The following is a 19,801-nucleotide window of genomic DNA, read 5'->3' on the forward strand; positions in this document are numbered from 1 at the left end:
GGAAAAGGAAGAAAAGAAAAAGAAACAAACAAACAACAAAATATGATGGAGGAGGGGGAAGCGCTAAATTACAGGGAGACGAAGAGTAGGAGGAGCAAAAGAACAAGTCAAATATTAGCTCTCGGAGAAAATTTTAAGTCTTCCCTTCTGAATGCATAATAATATATAATATTTAACATAAAATATTAAACCAGAACTTAACAGTCACAGACACTGCTTTCTGAAAATCAATATGAAATACTGGTATAAAGCAAATACTTTTTCATAGAAAATAAAATTACATGTAAGAAATACAATCATCCCTGGGTATCCTTGGGGGATTGATTCTAGAACACCCCAGAAGATACCAAACTCCATGTATGCTTGAGTCCCTAATATTTGCACATAACCTCAGCTTATCATGTTTAAATCATCTCTAAATTTATAATATGTAATACCTTGTAAATTCTGTGTAAATAATCTAAATTATATGTAAATAGTTGCCAGAGTACAAGGCAAATTCAAGTTTTGCTTTTTGTAACTTTCTGGAATTTTTTCTACTGAATATTTTCAATCTATGGACTGGTTGAATCTGAAGACGGTGGTTGAATTAAAGATGTAGAACCTGAGGACACGAGGGTTGACTGTGGTAAGTATATGACAGACCTGACAAGTTTCTTTTCAAAGAGATCACAAAAGCATTCTTAAAAGTCTGTCAAACTGGTAATTATAATGAGGAGGAATTTTTCAGAAAGTAAACTATAAGAATTAAGTTGGAAAGCAATCCAAGTAATACAAATATACACTTTAAGTAACTGATAAATTAAATTGGAAAAATGTTTTCTTGAGTTGGTAACAAAAAATTACACCTTAGTATTTCAATGTGTAACAGTGCTTTTTGCCCCCCAAATTTTATTTTTTCCAGCTTTACTGAGATAGAATTGATATATAACAGTGTATAAGTTTGTGATGACTTGACAGACTTACATATTGCAAATGATTACCACGGTGGGTTTTGTTAACACTTCTATCACCTCACATAATTACCATTTCTTTGTTGTGATGAGAACACTTAAGATCTACTCTATCAGTAACCGTCAAGTATACATTCGAGTATAATTATCTATAACTACAATGTTGTGCATTAGAACCCCTGGAAGTCACTCAGCTTATACGTGAGTTTACAATCAAAGGATCTGAAATTGGGATCTTGCAGAAATACCTGCCTTTCTATGTTCATCCCAGAGTTATTCACAATAGCCAAAACATGGAAACAACCTTATTTTTTTTAAATAGAGACAGCTGTAATTTACTCGTTTTCTAAAAAAAATTTTTTAACTAATTTTTATTGGAGAATAGTTGCTTCAGTGTTGTGTTACTTCCTGCTGTACAGCAAAATGAATCAGCCATACACATACATATATTCCCTCTTTTTTGGATCTCCTTCCCATTTAAGTCACCACGAAACACTGGGTAGAGTTTCCTGTGCTGTATAGGAGGCTCTCATTAGTGACCTATTTTACATATAGTATTAGCAGTGTGTATATGTCAATCCCAATCTCCCAATTCACCCCACCCTCCCCAACCCCCCTTGGTATCCATACATCTGTTCTCTACATCTGGGTCTCTATAGCTGCTTTGCAAAGGAGATCATCTCTGCCATTGCTCTAGATTCCACATATGTGTGTTAATATACGATATTTGTTTTTCTCCTTCTGACTTCACTCTATACGACAGTCTCTAGGTCCATCCAAGGGACACAACTTTTAAATAATTTTAACAATGATAAGCTTTTCTATTGAAAGGTTATTTTGTAAGAATGATAGAGACAGGCAAATTGGTAGCTGCTCTTACTTTCATTGTCTGTGTCTCTATTCAGCCCCCAATTTACAGAAGATCTGAATCTGCTCTGTATTCTAACATCTCCCACACCAGAAACCATAAGCGGTGGTGTCATTAAAATGGACAGAACTCCAGGAAAGCCTCATAAAACTGACCAGCCTTCATCATGTAAATAAACTTCCATGAAAATGGACATTTCTCAAGACTAACTGGAATTTTTTTCTTTTTGGAAAATAGTTCAGTGTACTTGCCAACTGTATACATCCTAATACTAATGATGCAATTTAAAGTTAATGAAGCTCGTCACCGCAATCATCCTTGTCTACATTTTTATTTAGTCACCAGGGGGAGCTAATACTGCTCTGTGGGTAGGTACGAGTCTAGAAACTAGATTGTGTTAAAGGGGGAAAAATTAAATTGATGTATTAAACATAATTCAAATAAGGTCCACAGTGCTGATAAGGTAAATATATCACACATGCAAAAAGCAAACTAGACATAGATCATTTTTTTTGTTAAACAAAGAAGTTACTAGAAGTTATTAGTTAATAGAAAAAACTAAAAGTCATCAGTTAGTAGAAGCTTGCTCTGTGTAATGGAGGACATGTATAAACCCGGTCACCCATGGTTGCCTTTGGTCCTCAGGGTCTTACCATCCAGAGTTTGCACAACTGTCCATTTGTTGACTCTATTATTTTCTTGGTTTGAGGCACTACTATGATTCTGCCTTCTAACAGCTAATCATTTGCTCAAAAATATCCCAAATAATTACATTATAATTATTTTGAAACAAATGTTACCTTATCCTTTTGCTCCACGTATTTCCTTCTGTCCCAATATATGTTTTAGCACTTTTAACATGTGTTCAAAGAGTTCTACCCAATAATCTACTTAAATTCATTCTATAATTCACCCTGGGGACACAATCCCTTTAAACTTTGAGGAGCTCCAGTTGGAACAAAGAGGGGAAGAGGGTTCAGAGTTTGTGAAATAATCACCTCTAATCGATCAATTTCCCCTGAAGGTAAAGCTGAAAGAAAGGAGGAGTGAAGAGTTCCATCCAATTCCTTGAAGTTTAAAGGAACTAAGGCCTGAGGCACAGTGTACCCTGATTCCTGCCTTACCCTCCCAAGGCCCTATTAAGAGGTCACAGATCTCTGTGACATCCCTGCCATTCCCCAAAGACAAGAGACCCAGACATAGACTTCACACAAAGAGAAAGGACCGGGAAAGAGTCTACTTTTCTTATCAATTCACTGTCTTATAAAGGAAGTAGATATTGGTCACAAGCATCTTAAGTATAGTAATGTAAAAAAAAAAAATTGCAGTCATGCAAAACTGTAAAAATTCAACCTCCAGGTTTTATCATGTTGAATTTCACGTTCAAGAACAGGCTACACGTGGCATAGCTCTTGTGTGCACATGACTGTATCCGAATAGCTAAACACGGCTCTGCTTACAAGACAGGCTGAATGGCTGCACAGGGGCCGAGCAAATAGTTGGTCTCTTTTAATTCATCTTCCCCACAAAAGAGGCCCCACTGTTTCCACATCCCAAATACAGCCCTTCATTTATAATCTTTACACTTCTCCACAGGGCAAACTGACAGCTTTAATTACCATCAATGACCATCAAGGACACGGTGGAAATTCTTGAAGATATTCTCCCATGGCTTGTGTTCTTGACATTTTATTTACAATTTTTTGGCAAATAAATCCTGAAACCACAGAATTGGATGATAATATGTTCATTATCAATTACACAACTAAGGCCAGACCATTTCTCTAAAACAGCTGTGGTTCCACAAGACATCCAAAGGTAACATTTTTAATACACAGACAAATAATGCTATTTCACTTCTTGAGTTCTACTCATTTCAAAATGCTAATTCCAAAAACCTCAGATTAATCAAGGAGCAGGTAATTTGCAAATACAGTTACAGCTAATACAGAATACTCTCCACTTAGGTCTTACTTGAAAAAAATACAGTGAATTCACCCATTTATTTTCTATTTCTAGGCGATTTCATCCTTTAGGAACTTTCTGTTGATAATCAGTAGCTTTCTGGTGACTCACAAATTATTAAAACAGGCTGACAATAAAAGCACCTAATTTTAAAATGCACATCAAAAATATGGAGAAATATTTCTTACACTACCCATTCAACATTCCAGCTATTTAACTTTAATATATATAATAACTCATCATTCACAGTGGAAAATATACCTCATCCATAAAGCCCTTTCATAAACCTCAATTACAATGCCCCAAAGTATTCAAAAGCACTGAGACAATAACAGATCTGAAAATGATTATTTTACATCCATGTTTTGGTAGAGAATTTCACAAATATATCAAGAAAAGGACAATAGATGATGTACTAATATCAAAGTTTTGCTGCAGCCCAAGCAATATGGAAATAACAAGCCTTTTATAGCAACCGACTCCTCTAAAACCAGAAAAAGGAGCTCAGTCAACCAAAGTTCGAGGTTGGAACCAATTGTGGACAATTGCTTTATCTCTGATAAACGCGTAGAGGAACTTAGGTCATGGTCCTGCTAGACCAAGGAACTGACATACTGAGCCACACCACTTTCTCTGAAACTGAGAGGAGCACAGACTTGGTGAGTTGTTTTTCATATGATGAGGTCAATGACAGTCAAGAACAGTGGTCTCTCAAATACAGGGTATACGTCCTGGGATAGAAAAGATAGCCTGAATATTTAGCAACAATCAGAAGAGACATCAGCCATAAATAGCCACCCAGGAACAACATCCTGAGAGTAAGAAGACAAATAGTACTCCTGTCATCCTGGGTGCCCTTGCCCTGCCACTCCGTTCCCACATCTCAAAATAGCGCAGCGTCCTGTGCCCAGTGAAACAGGCTTGCTGATCACCTTGTTTAATGTTCACTCATCTAATTCACACAGAATCCTCAAATTTTGACAAGTGATTTTTAAAGTTTTCTGCAAGGCAACCGCGGGATGTTGACAGGTGAGCACAAGTAATCAACAAGAAAATGGCGAGTCTAGCCTCTCCACTCCCAGTAAATGCTCTTTGTCAGCCACTGAATGAAGAGGGAGAAGATATTAATACAAACAATTTAATCAGATGTGATTTGGCAAAACAAAATTGAGATGATCAGGAAAGCTATCTGAAATATGGGCTGAGAGACACCATTGATAATTATGAACCTCAGCGAGAAGTGTAGTAACATATGTTTTCTCTTTGTGGTTTTCTGAGATAGCTCTATTAGTTCTCACAACCATTAAAATAAATTGTCAAAATAAATGAACCTATATCAGAACTTCAAAACAACATACATTTATTTTTAAAATCTATGTCATCTTCACCTCATTTTTCAATTTCTATTTTTTGAGTGTTGTATCATACATGTATCTATGTAACATATTGATAAATACATATTTTGAAGATGTATCCTATATATGTTTAATCAAAAATATTGGAAACTACTGGTCTGAAAAATAAGAAGCATGTGGAGAAGGGGCTGGGGAACGTGAAAAGTGTTAATTGCTGAGTCATGTCTGACTCTTTGCCACCCCATGGACTGTAGCCTGCCAGACTCCTCTGTCCATGGGATTCTCCAGGCAAGAATACTGGAGTGGGTTGCCATTCCCTTCTCCAGGGGATTTTCCCAACCCAGGAATCAAACCCATGTCTTCTGCATTGCAGGCAGATTCTTTACCATCTGAGCCACCATGGAAACCCAATCTGTAGAGGCCACGAATTGCATTTGGTGGACTTAGAAGGATCTGAAGAATGAAGTAGGCTAAAAAACACTAAGGAAATATTTTGGGTAGGAAACAAGAAATTGATCAAAACAGAGGATAATAGGAAAATAAAATATATAATGCCTTAAGCCTAATTGTAGAAGGCAATGGCACCCCACTCCAGTACTCTTGCCTGGAAAATCCCATGGACGGAGGAGCCTGGTAGGCTGCAGTCCATGGGGTCGCTAGAGGTCGGACACGACTGAGCGACTTCACTTTCACTTTTCACTTTCATGCATTGGAGAAGGAAATGGCACCCCACTCCAGTGTTCTTGCCTGGAGAATCCCAGGGATGGGGGAGCCTTGTGGGCTGCCATCTATGGGGTCGCACAGAGTCGGACACGACTGAAGTGACTTAGCATAGCATAGCATAGCATAGCATAAGCCTAATTAATATATAAATAGATAATTAATTAATATATAATGAATAATAACAAAGCACGAATAATGAATTAATAAAGAAATCAATGTAGAAATATGCAAACCAAAGGTATAATGCCTTAAGCCTAATTAATATAAGCTAAAGTGTTAAAATATCACATTTATTTCATGTAACTTATTTCAACTAATGATTTGAAAAGGAAAACAGCAAAACAAAGAAGTTCTAAAAACAGTTTCAATATGCTTCTGTGAAAACTATGCTTCATTCAATAAAATGTTCCTTTTCCTTATTCCCAATGCAAACCAAACTTGCTGTTAAGAGTACTTGATTGTCAAGTGAAACCAACCAGTATTTAAATTCCCACAGCTATATAACACATGTTCAATCACTTTCACTTTTTCTTTAAATTCTTTAGTTAAAAAAAAACAACAACCCAGATGTCTAAAAAAAGTCTTCAGTTCACAAAATCTATGTGAAGCTTCCAAGAAGCCTCATTAACTCTTAAAATCAAATTAAGTGAACATGCTATTTTATACTGACGTGGTGTCCAATCATTGGTTCAGTGACTTTTCCTCAAAACTGTGAACCTGCACAATACCAATATTGGTAAAGGACTCACAGATCTGGCTAGGGTTAATCAATGTAATCTACAGATATATTCTCCGAAAATACAACCACCTTGCAGTCGCACAAACCTCTACCTACCCCTCTCACCAGTAGTATGGTGGGCCAGAGGGTTAAGAACTAACACGGTGCTGTTTAGCTTTTCTGCATTTGCACCCAGGCAATTCACATTAATGATGTGAAAGAACACTTCACAGACAACTCAAGTTTGCAAATTAGCAGGAGAGAAGAGAAAAATGGCTCAGAACAACAAGCATACAGTATTACCAAATGCACTTTACACATTTATCCTGTTAAGTGTAGCTTAGTTCTGACGATTTACAATGCTGGTTCTTACTCAGTTTTGTAAGCATAATAAAGTCTCCATAATCTCAGCCTTCCCCCCACCCCCCAGCACCCTGCTATTAAATCTTTGTTGAGAAGTGTGATGAGACCCCTCTGGCTTCCAGCCCTCCCTACCCCCTGAGGGAATTGGCAAGAAATGATAGGGTTTGTGGATTAGGAAAATGAGAGGTTCTCTGTGCTTTTCCTTCTTTAAATATATATTTTGATAATCTGTCTTCTGCATCAGAGAGTCCCAACAGCATTAGTGTTGATTTCCCTCCCTTCCCAGCCTCCAGGAAAAACAGAGCATGGCTGGGGCGAGACAGGTGCTTTCCAACTACTGCTACAGCTGAAGAGCAGGGTTTAATATTTCCATCTTTCCCCCTATACCTTCAAGCAGGGATGAGATAAGATTTATTTGTTCATCTTGGATTGCAGACTAGAGGGCAATTGCCTTGGGAGACAAAAAAGAAGGCCATCCCGTCCCCTCATTATCCTAAGGGACCGCTCTGCTGCTTCCTGGGCCAGATGCTTGTCCAGAACAGCACTCACCTTCCAGAATCCCCCTCAGGGATATACCACATGAACTGTGGGTGTGATCCCCGAGATCTCTGCGCCCTTGCTGGTCCACTGTCTGTGAGTTCAGCCCAGGCCACTGGTGCCTACTCACGAACTGACCTGGGGCATAACTGATGCCTGAGCTGACTTTCAAACCTGAGTCTAAAATGGATCATCCTGGTCCATATTTGACCTTCGTCTCCCAAGGCCAGGTCTAGTCTAGGCTCACTTGGCAAGACTGTACCAGGATTTCAAAACTTTCAGTTTGGAGTGAGTCAGTTTTCACCTTGGCAGGCTCCCCCTTGGGGAGGAGAGTCACCAAAGAACTGATCTCAAGTTACCACAAGCACTCAGTTCAGGATGGGAAACTCATGGCAGGGTTTCTCCCAGTTCAGAGTGAAACTACCCTGACTAACTCCCATAGGTGTCAGACCACAGAATACCTCTGCTTTCTGTTAATGTGCAAATCAGCAGGTTTTAAGACTTTTCTCTCCCAAACTACTCGATAGCTAACTCTCCTATACACTTCCAGTTGTCCTCTCCTTCATACAAACTATTCACCAAAAATTTTAAGGCTCTGATCTAGATGGATGTGACCACACACGTAAGTAAAGACTTCAAGATTAACAGAAGGGAAGCCAAAAGGAGTAAAGAAGAAAACTGAGAAAACAGCAAGAGACTATAACACAGCCAGAGAGAAAACAAAGAGGGGATGTATAAAGACAACAAGGAAATGAAGAGTCTTGAAATAAGGATAAGAAGAAGCAAAGGAAAATTAACAAAGATACAAATGAGACTACATGAAATTAAAAGAAAAAAAAGTGAAAAATAAAAGAGTAAAATTAAAGGGGAAAAAAACCCCAAATACTAGACTAACATTTTGTCCTCTAGAAAAAAAAGAAGCACCAAGAGTTAACTCAAGCAGCAGGAAACTAAATTAGGAAGAGTAGGACCTTCTAACTTAGAGTAAAAGGTTTTAATCAAGGAAGAAGGTAAAAGCACCATATTACTTTTTTAATTAAAATGCTACCAGTGTCTTTAATCTCTTCCAGATTAGACTGAAGGGTGTGTGTGCATGCGTGCTTGCTGAGCTCCTTCAGTGGTGTCTGACTCTTGGGGACCCCATGGACTGTAGCCTGCCAGGCTCCTCTGTCCATGGAGTTCTCCAGGTGAGAATACTGCAGTAGAGAGCCACGCCCTCCTCCAGGGAGTCTTCCCAACCCAGGGATCAAACCCGCATCTTTTCTGTCTCCCGCACTGGCAGGCGGATTCTTTACTGGTAGTGTCACTTGGGAAGCCCAGACTGAAGGATACCCTTAGTCAACTCAACTCAAGTTTGAACTCTAACACTTTCAGTTCAATTCGGGTCAGTTGCTCAGCCATGTCTAACTCTTTGCGACCCCAACTGAACTGAACTGAAAGTGTTCGAGTTCAAACTCGAGTTGAGCAGAGACTGAAGGGTACCCTTAGTCGACCCAAGTTTGAACTCTAACACTTTAAACAAATGTAAATCATTCCTAATTTTGTTCCTTACCCTTCTGTTCTCTCCCTGATCTTCCATTTCTGCTTTTTCCTCATCCGTCTACCACCCTGAACATCATAAACAGGACCAAGGCCCATCAGCTTTACGTCTTCTGAAATATTTCATTAAATCATACATATGCCTCTGTTTTCCTTCCTTTGTTTAAAATGTTGTGGGATAAAATGATGTGAGCATAGACTAGGATTCTAAGATTTTAGAAAGCTTAAGATTAAAACAAACCAAATATTTTATTAGGATTTGAGGGTTTTGAGGAATAAGAATTTTTAAGCCATAGGTATTATCTTCACCATACCATGTGCTGAAAAAAATCAGCATTTTCTGCACTGATATTAAAGTTGTATAATATATAAAGAAATATATTACTGCATACAATATATAAAGTTATTCAGGAATAATTTTTTTTTTGCTTCTATTCTATTTCATAGAGCTGGACATAAAGATAATTCCATGGTAGGAACTCAATAAAAGGTAAACACTAAATAGAATTTGAAGGCTTTTCTTTTTTAATATTGAATTTTAAATTTAATCTTTCACACGAGAGAGACACTTTTCTCACCTAAGGTAAGATTTCTTGCTGGCATAGTTTAAATTGGCCATATCAGTTGCCTTCCCATGTCTTCACCCTAAAGTTAGTGTTGATTCCACATAAGTAGAGCTTCCCTTTAAAGCTATTCCACTGAAAATAGAATCATATTAAAGGTGCACTTAATGGGATTTTCCAAAAATTATGCATTCTGAGGAGAAAATGCACTAAATGAAGTCAATTAAGTGTACATGAGTTAGAAAATGCAAATAAATCCACAAAGAATACCTATACACACCCAATAGAATGCTTAACTTGAAAAGGCAAGCAAAACAAATGTTATCAAGGACACACAACTTGAACTCTCAGACAATGCCGGTGAAAAGTGGAAAATGGTGCAACCACTGGTGATCAAGATTTAGAAGTTTTCCACAGAGTTAAATATACCTTACCCTGTGATCCAGCAATTCTACTCCTACTTAACTCAAGAGAAATAAAACATACATCCACAAAAAAGACCTGTATAGGAAGGTTCACAACAACTTTATTTATGATAACCAAAAACTAAAATAACCAAAATGTCTAGCAATTGGAGAATGGAAAACAAATGATGATACATTCATAGGCTGGACTACTACACAGCAATAAAAAAGAACACACTTCTTATACGTACAAGAATGAATCTTGCAGATAGTATGCTGAACAAAAGAAACCAGACACACGATAAGAGTACACACTGTGTACTTATTAGAACTTCTAGAAGAGGCAAAACAAACCTGCAGGTAAAAACTTAAAAGCTAGTTACTTTTGCTGGAGCATTACTGACTGGAAAAGAGTCAAGAGTAGAGAAATTTCTAGGAAATGATCTTAAGAGGGATATGGGCCACATGGGTATATGTATTTTATCAAAATTCATCAAATGGTACCCTGAAGACTTACAAAGTTCACTCTATATAAATCTTACATTATAAATTATAGCATTAATAACAATAAACAACTATTAAACTCTAGTCAGTTGGCCTGCTTATCCTGATGATATGAGTAAGCAATTTTAAACTACTTACTGTGTGTTCTAGACTCAGCAATTGAGTACATATATTGAGGATAATGGAAGCTAGGTGGCTCACTACTCGAGAAGGCAGTAACAAACATGGAGAGAAAAAAGACTGGGATGTTCCACAAGTGCTAGATTGAAATGATGGGCATCAGTAGAAACATTGGCTCTTGTTAGAGAGAGAAAAATACAAATATGTGTATATATTTGTGTATACATACATTTTATAAGCTGTATCATACAGGTATTATACTAAGTGCTAAGTCACTTCAGTCCTGTCTGACTCTTTGCAACCCTATGGACTGTAGCCCACCAGGCTCCTCTTATTCCTGGGATTCTCCAAGGAAGAATATTGGAGTGAGTGGTCATGCCTTCCTCCAGGGGATCTTCCCGACCCAGGGATTGAAACCTCATCTCTTGTTGTCTCCTGCTTTGGCAAGTGGGTTCTTTAACATTAGCACCACTTGGGAAGCCCATTACACTAAATACACATATATATTTCCTCATTCTATCTGCTGAGATGGTTTATAACCAATGATGTATCTTTATCAATGAGCACACGTAGTGCCCATATCTTGATTTCTAAATACCTTGGTCCTCTTGAAGGAACCAGGGCTCCTTGGACAGAAGATTGATTAGGACTAGAACATGAGGAGCCTGGAGCATCTGTTTGAAGGAGAAACTGAATCTATCCTCAAATAGACAGAGACATATTAAGCTGACATAGGATCCAGTTCGAAGGGACTACTACTGACCAAATTTCAGTGAATCTGAGCAAGCAATGATAGTAATGAATTATGACCCATGAAAGAAAATAAAAATCCAAATGCCCACAGTGATATGAGCACAAAAATCAATGAATGAATAAGAAATCGTAGTCTACGGTCAACTAATAAATACAAAAATTATAAAGCTAAAGTGGATATTTCATGAGAATGAAAATATTTACATAGTGTCAAAGTGAAAGTTGCTCAGTCGTGTCTGACTCTTTGCAACCCCATGGACTGTAGCCTGCCAGGCTCCTCTGTCCATGGAATTCTCCAGGCCAGAGTACTGGAGTGGGTAGCCATCTCTTCTGCAGGAGGTCTTCCTGACCCAGGAATTGAACCAGGGTCTCCTGCATTGCAGGTTAATTCTTTACCAACTTAGCTACCAGGGAAGTCCCAAAGTATCTTCCCACAAATTACTTATTGTATTTACCAAGGGAAAACAACTTTTGAACACTGGAGAAAGTTGGCAGATCAGATCAGATCAGTCGCTCAGTCGTGTCCAACTCTTTGCGACCCCATGAATCGCAGCACGCCAGGCCTCCCTGTCCATCACCAACTCCCGGAGTTCACTGACCCGCCACTTAAAACAAGTATTCAGTGTTAACCCCATCAACACTGGTAAAAATCAACGTCAGATACTTCCTGACCTGATAAACTGAGAAGGGCCCAACATCACTTTGGTGGTATTCCTGCCATGGAAGTATGTCCAACTCTTAGTTGCTCACTCCTGTCTGATTCTGCAACCCCATGGACTTCATTTCACCAGGCTCCTCTGTCCAGGAATTTTCCAAGCAAGAATATTGGAATGAATAGTCATTCCCTTCTCCAGGGATCGAACCTGGGTCTCCTGCACTGCAGGCAGATTCTTTACTGTGTGAGCAACCAGGGAAGCCCCATGGAAGTATAGAAGCTGAATATAACCATAAGGAAACATCAAACAAACCCAATTATAAATAGGCATTTTATAAAATGCTGAGAGTTACTCTCAAAAAATGAGATCATTTCAGGTGAAAGGAGAAAAGAGAAACATGACAATTAAAAGTTATGCATGATCCTGAATCCCAGAGGAGAAAAAGCAAAACAACCAACAAAAACCTCGAAATGACATTGTTGGGACAACTGTTGAAATTTAAATATTGGTTGTGGATTAGATAACAGTATTCTGTGTTAAATGTGAACTTCCCTCATTTTGATTAAGTGTGCTGTAGTCATGTAAGAGAATGTATTTATTCTTAGGAAGTACACAGGATATATTTAGAAGGGTGTGAAGTCTCCAACCTTCTCTCAAATGACTAAGAAAAAAACATTAATGAGACAATGACAGAGCAAAGAGGCTAAAATATAAACAATGTGTGAATCAGATAAGTGGTAAATGAGAGTCACATATAATATCTTTGCAATTTTTCTATAAGTTTGGAATTATATCAAAAGAAAAGTTATCAAAACCCTAAAAAATATGTACACAGCCAATGTTTATATAAGCTTCATAGATTCTCAAACTTACATTCCAAAAAAGATGATAATAGGTTTTCTAAAAGAAAGAAGAGTCTAATAAACATGCTCACTGCAATCCCTTTTTCAAAGCAACAGTGCACTTCAATAAAGAAGGCTATTTAATTGGATTTAATCCAATATTTCCATAATAATCTGTTCAGGAAACCTAGTTTAAATGGAACACCTATTAAAATCTTGCAAAATTATCAACATTCTGTGGAAAACAGTTGCAGAACCACTTGTCTAACAAATATATTTCCTACACATGGTTAGTTGAAGAAAGATTTGTGCTAGGAAAATAAGAGAAAGAGATCTACAAACACACACACAGCGGGGCAATGTCAGTTTCAAATAATAAGAGAAAAATGACATGATTATAAAAAGGGATGTATATATAAAATGTCCCTCCAACTTTGTAATAATATGTTCCTGCAAGATATATTTTTAAAGAGAGTATAACTTTGGTAACCGAGTTTTACTTTTATCGAACCATTAACTTGAACATGTCCTGTTTCCTGTCATTTTAAATCTGATTTTTACCATGAAACATAGAGGAGAACAGTTGCCATGACTTAAGTGAGCACCTTCTGTGGGCCAGGCACTGTGCAAGGCTTAGAGAATACAGTGATGAGCAAGACAGCATTCCTGCCACCCATGAGCTTCCAGTCTAATGAGGGCGATGGAAAAGTTAACACACACATTGAACACTGTGATATTCATGACTAAGCATCAGGCTTTACAGGGCAAAAAAGGCACTAAACTCAGCAAAGAGTGACCGATGAGGAAAAGTTTTCTTAAGGAGACGTTTAAACTAAATGAAATTCATGCATGCTAAACTTCTGGGAAAACATATTCAGAAGGCATGTTTAAACTTTATCTTAGCCACCCCATGTTAGGTTCTCCATCTACATAGTTTAAAAGATACATCACTGTTGCTTTTTAAAAAAGGAAACAAAAACATACCCATTAGCTATCAAAATCTAGGTACACTTCAAAATCTAAGGATGACTATAACACTGAATTTGCCATAAACCGTTATCTTAGAAGTCTTTCTAAAGCACTTCCAGACTTACCTAGGTACTCAAGTGAAAGAATAAAACAGCTGGAAGACAACAGAAGAGAAAGGAACAAACTGAAAAAAAAAAAAATCAGAAATAGAACAGGGTGAGGAGACAAGAAGTGATAAGTACTGTTTACCTGTCAGCTGACATTGATTGATCTTGTGTTCTGTGATATCGCTCAGTGACTCGAACACCTGGAGGCAGCTCTCACAGCTGTGCACAGCCTCGTCCTCTAGCTCCTCCCCGTCTTCCGGCCTCTTCTTACAGTCTATTGCTTCTCCATCTTCAGTCTTGTCTTCAAGTTTACAGTTGGGGTCTGAAAAAAGAAATCAAGACTGTAAGTATGGGGTTGAAAGATAGGTTCTTTTCAAGTCACTTTTAATCTTGCTACCAAAAACAGAAACACCTTCTCCCTTGAAGCTGCAAAAGGAGGGCTTTATTGCAGATTTTATTTCAGAAGCATCAAAAAATGAGTCTTCCCTAAAATCTGTCAGTTCCTGATGACTGGAGCACCTCTCCTCCAATACGTAGCCCTTTTCCCAACCCCTTTCAAATAATTTGCCACCCTTAAAGTTAACTTTGACATTTTTTTCACAGCCTTCTTTTTTTTTTTTTGCTTACAAGAGAGAGATAAATCACTTTTGAAATTAAACAGTCTCCAATGCAGAGGGGAAAAACCACCATGCTTGAGAATGAATTCCTTTTCTGCTAAATATACTCTTTCACAGGAAATTACCAGAATTAGCCAAAAGTCTAGAATAAGCTAAGCTAATTACCATAGGCACGAAATTGACCTTTACTTATAAACTGGTCAAAACACACAGTTACCCCATTATTTGTTAGACGGCAATAGCAAAATAAGCTCCGCCACACAGCCAAACATTCTTGCAAGCACAAATTCAAGTGTAAATGCACTGGTATGTCTCTTGGTTTCAAAATCATCAAAAAACAAAACCAAATATACAAAGAACAATTACAGATTATAATTGAGTCAACAACTTCAACTGACATTACTAGCCTCAAAGAGCTAAATAGTGGGAAAACTAAAAATGCTGCTGCTAAGTCGCTTCAGTCGTGTCCGACTCTGTGCGACCCCATAGACGGCAGCCCACCAGGCTCCCCCATCCCCGGGATTCTCCAGGCAAGAATACTGGAGTGGGTTGCCATTTCCTTCTCCAAAGAGCTAAATAGTGGGAAAACTAAAAATAGTTCCATTCTAACCCTAAGAATGATACACAAATAGCAAGAGGGACTAAGACAAGCAAAACACACATGATGTTTTCCCTTGGAGCTCAACAAATACTTCGTGATTTCTTATGCTGTCTTTTGCCTCATTTTAAAGAAGTACCCCCAAATATTTTAGTGCCACTGCTCCTCTTTGCAGGAAAGCAGAGGAAGAGAGAGAATGCCTCTTTAGGGAAAATTGGGATAATAAAATCTGTGACTTCGTTTACAGAACATTCATTTTGAATAGCAAAAAGTCCTCCAAAGTCAGAAGTAAATTATGTCTCAAAACAGAGTTTTCAGTGAAATAGTTACAAAAGAATTGTATCAAGGTACCTAAGAAATATGTAATATGTTTTCTGTAGTCATTTTTTTTAATATGGAGGATAAATATTTGAAATATTGCAATCCAGAATTCACAGAATCAAATGAGCCCAGACTTCACTGGAAAGTCAATGAGTGCCATCAGCCCCCCATCCGGCTGTTGAAATTTCTGCCACTCTGCATGCCAGTTGCTTCTGCGAACCTGCTTCTACAACTCAGAGTGCTGCCCTTTGGCTGGCAGTTGCTCCAAAGCCTTTCTTCACATCTGTAATAAACTTAACCATATCATCACCCTTCCAATGATTCCCAAATGCCCAAATCAACTTACATTTCAACATGGAGAATGATCTCTTGGGTTCATGAGGCAAAAGCAGAATCCCCAATTCAAAGAGCAAGTAGTTTTTGTTTGTTTTCAAACAAGAACGTCGGGTTAAAGTAAATTGATAATTCGGGTTGATTTGTCATCTGGAAAATTATTATCTCCATACTCTATGCAGTGTCCGTTTCAATATACTGAGTTATAGACTGCTCATCCCTGGGGGAGTAATCACAGGACCTTTTTCATTTGCCCTGTCCTTTGCCCAGCACAGCACTATGTCCGGGTGAGTGCTTAGTAAATAGTATTTAGTGATGACGAGAAGGGAGAGGAGAGAGGAAAAAAGGAGTACATTAAAAAGTCCTTTCCTACTATTTTTCCTGTGAATGGGAACAGACCAGTTACCTCCAAATTCAAAAGTATCTACATGCCTACATCTTCGAAAGCTGATGCAATGTCAAAGCATCACATTTGCCTTTGCTGGTTTCAAATGTTTCATCTAGCGCTACAGACGCAACAAAGAGGTAATGGTTCAAAGAGCTCCAACAAGCTAAAACCAAGTGGTAAAATACTGCCAAATTAGAGCCACTCAGGAAAATAAGTAAGTGTCCCCACTACGGCGAACTGGCCCCCACACCCATTCAACCCTTGGTGGAAGGCAGCAGACGCATACTGAACACTCCTGGTTGTTTAGCATGAGTTTCCAGTTTCTCATAAAACTGACAGCACTCAGGGAAATGTGGGGGCTGGGTCTGAATTTTAATATGATTATTTAAATGCTACGCATCAAGTCTGCAGGCCTGTTTGTTTTTAAATAAGGAGACACTCTGAATACTTTAAGGAGTATGCAGAGAAAATGATAAGAACTTGCCTTCCTTATTATTCAAGAATATGGGCACTTTACACGAATCCAAATCAAAAATATCAAACAAATAGGAAAGCCTGCATGATGCTTTAGGTCTTAACGGCTAAGGAATGACCCCGGTCCATGCTTCTGACACTGTGGCTAGTTATTAAAATGAGGGTCATTTTAAGACTAATAAAAAATGGTTTTGCTTCCACTTCTGCATTTACAGATAGAATCCTTCAGGGACTGAAGTCAGTCAAGCTTATTCACTTCTGCTGCAACTTCAGGATGCAAGCTCCAGCCAACTGGCGAATTTGTTTTTAGGTCACCACTTAAGAGGGACCCTCTGGGGGGTGGGTGCCATTACAGCCTCTGATGCCTTAGTGTAGTATAATGAGCTCTGGAATCTCAGGCTCTCTCCTAACGAGTAGATTGTTGTTGTTGTTGTTGTTTTGCCAACCTCCATGTCCATGAAGAATTCGCTCTTGCCCATTCAAAAGATGCGTTTATTTGTGTTACGAGTCTCCATTCCTAGTGGTGCTGGAAGATTCCAGAAAGCTTACATTGTCAACCATTTCTTTCCCACAGGTGGCTACACTTCAATAATTGCACATGGCCTTAGTTAGGTCGTTTTTATAAAGTCCTTTGAGAGTCAATCATAAAAAATAATTGTATTACTCTGCTAGCCATTCAAACCTCTGACTTCAACCTAAGGGGTTATAAATACAGGGTCCGTGCCTGTGAACACTGCCCCACCCCCAACACCACTGCAGGACGGACAGCTGTTATTCCAACTCTCTTGTACTACAAACCCTCCCAAAGGGCAATATTTTAAAGTACCTGCACATCTCCCCTCCCTGCACTGCGACTACCAACTCCATCCCAGCTGCAGGCACCATTCTGTCCGCTGCCCTGAAGGAGGCCACCCAAACGTGTTTCATCCATCACACACAACCTCACATGCCCAGCCAACTTTCTGGCTCATCCCTTCTGAAAGGGCCCTATGAGGCACTAGACTTAACAATGTTTGAACTTGGATAAAGGCTTAATTTTGGAACAAAGACACAATTATTATTATAAAAATAAATGGCGGCTCTCTGTTTTCAATTGTGTTAACATTACTTATAAATGGAAATTTAAAAGAAAGTGTGTATGGTGTTAGAAAGTGTCTAGACATTTCTCCAAAGAAGACATACAGATGGCTAACAAACACATGAAAAGATGCTCAGCATCACTCATTATCAGAGAAATGCAAATCAAAACCACTATGAGGTACCATTTCACACCAGTCAGAATGGCTGCGATCCAAAAGTCTACAAGTAATAAATGCTGGAGAGGGTGTGGAGAAAAGGGAACCCTCTTACACTGTTGGTGGGAATGCAAACTAGTACAGCCACTATGGAGAACAGTGTGGAGATTCCTTAAAAAACTGGAAATAGACATGCCTTATGATCCAGCAATCCCACTGCTGGGCATACACACTGAGAAAACCAGAAGGGAAAGAGACACGAGTACCCCAATGTTCATCGCAGCACTGTTTATAATAGCCAGGACATGGAAGCAACCTAGATGTCCATCAGCAGATGAATGGATAAGAAAGCTGTGGTACATATACACAATGGAGTATTATTCAGCCATTAAAAAGAATACATTTGAATCAGTTCTAATGAGGTGGATGAAACTGGAGCCTATTATACAGAGTGAAGTAAGCCAGAAAGAAAAACACCAATACAGTATACTAACGCATATATATGGAATTTAGAAAGATGGTAACAATAACCCTGTGTACGAGACAGCAAAAGAGACACTGATGTATAGAACAGTCTTATGGACTCTGTGGGAGAGGGAGAGGGTGGGAAGATTTGGGAGAATGGCATTGAAACATGTAAAATATCATGTATGAAATGAGTTGCCAGTCCAGGTTCGATGCACGATACTGGATGCTTGGGGCTGGTGCACTGGGACGACCCAGAGGGATGGAATGGGGAGGGAGGAGGGAGGAGGGTTCAGGATGGGGAACACATGTAAACCTGTGGCGGATTCATTTTGATATTTGGCAAATCTAATACAGTTATGTAAAGTTTAAAAATAAAATAAAATTAAAAAAAAAAATAAAAGAAAGTGTGATTTTTTTTCCCCTTATTATGTTCCCTGGCAGGTGGTTTCTTCCTTCTTCTCATCCTCCTCTTCATAAGGGTTGTTATTGCTACAACTTGGTTTAATAAAATTACAACTTTGGGGAAAATGAAAAATTGTGCTGGCTTAAAAGTGTTGGAGGCAATAAACCCATGGACTTCAATTAATTTCAAGTGTGGGATCAGTTTAAGGCCAACCAGCAGAAATTCTATTCTGTCCATGTAAAAATGAGGTTTCACCACATTTACTTTTTATAACCTATATAAAAGTCAAGTAAAAGTAATGAATATCTAAAAGCCATCTCAGTGGACTGGCAAAGACTATCTGTATTCTTGAAACTCATCCTACATATTTCTCTCTGTGCAACAAGGATCCCAGGGCTGATCAAAGTTAAAAAATGTCAAACCACTGAGAACACAGCCCAATTTCCAATCCATCTCACTGCCTAGAAATGGACCTCCTTCCAAGCCACTTTTGCATGGAAAAGCACTGGCAAAAGTAAGAAAAACTAAGAGATCATGTGGTTATAATTATTACCAGGCAAGGAATATTTCTGCAGCTCAGTGGTAAAGTAAAACTCTGTCGCTTTCTGCTCCCAATAGTGTCCATCGCAAAACAACTGCCTCATTAAATCTCTGCAGTAAGATTAATATGCCGTAGCCGCACTACATTTATAACTTGGTACTCTATAAAAAGCACATTTAATGGTAAGAGCCAGAGCCTAGATACAAAGTATTACTATAAAAACTTCTGGCAGCCAGTACACAGTGCAGGCCCTCTGTCCTTCTTGCCGGAGATATAAATGAGGCTTTTTCCTGGTGGATTCTAAGCATGAGGCTCTACCTTACAAACCAGTCTGTTTTTACGAGAGTGGCAGAAACACAGGATTCAGAGGATGATGTAAATATGAATGCAAGAAGACTACTTAACAACTAAGATTGGCAAGAGATGAATGAACCCAAAATACTCCACTTACACACATGCAAACTTAAAAACTGGACCATTTCCT

At 38.5% G+C, this 19,801-nt stretch overlaps 1 protein-coding gene across 5 annotated transcripts in view; it reads right to left on the bottom strand.

The window, feature by feature from the left end:
- ZNF521 (zinc finger protein 521) overlaps positions 1 to 19,801 on the bottom strand; it is a 313,446-nt gene that overhangs the window by 266,852 nt on the left and 26,793 nt on the right. For all 5 annotated transcript variants that reach the window (XM_025273511.3, XM_025273508.3, XM_025273509.3 and 2 more), the window contains one exon: positions 14,082 to 14,261. Coding sequence is in view for 4 of the 5 variants with exons in the window: in XM_025273508.3 (XP_025129293.1) it covers positions 14,082 to 14,261 (180 nt within the window). In the remaining variant the exon portion in view is untranslated. The remainder of the gene's footprint in view (positions 1 to 14,081; positions 14,262 to 19,801) is intronic.

This window comes from Bubalus bubalis, chromosome 22 (assembly GCF_019923935.1).
Source record: "Bubalus bubalis isolate 160015118507 breed Murrah chromosome 22, NDDB_SH_1, whole genome shotgun sequence".
Taxonomy (NCBI): domain Eukaryota; kingdom Metazoa; phylum Chordata; class Mammalia; order Artiodactyla; family Bovidae; genus Bubalus; species Bubalus bubalis.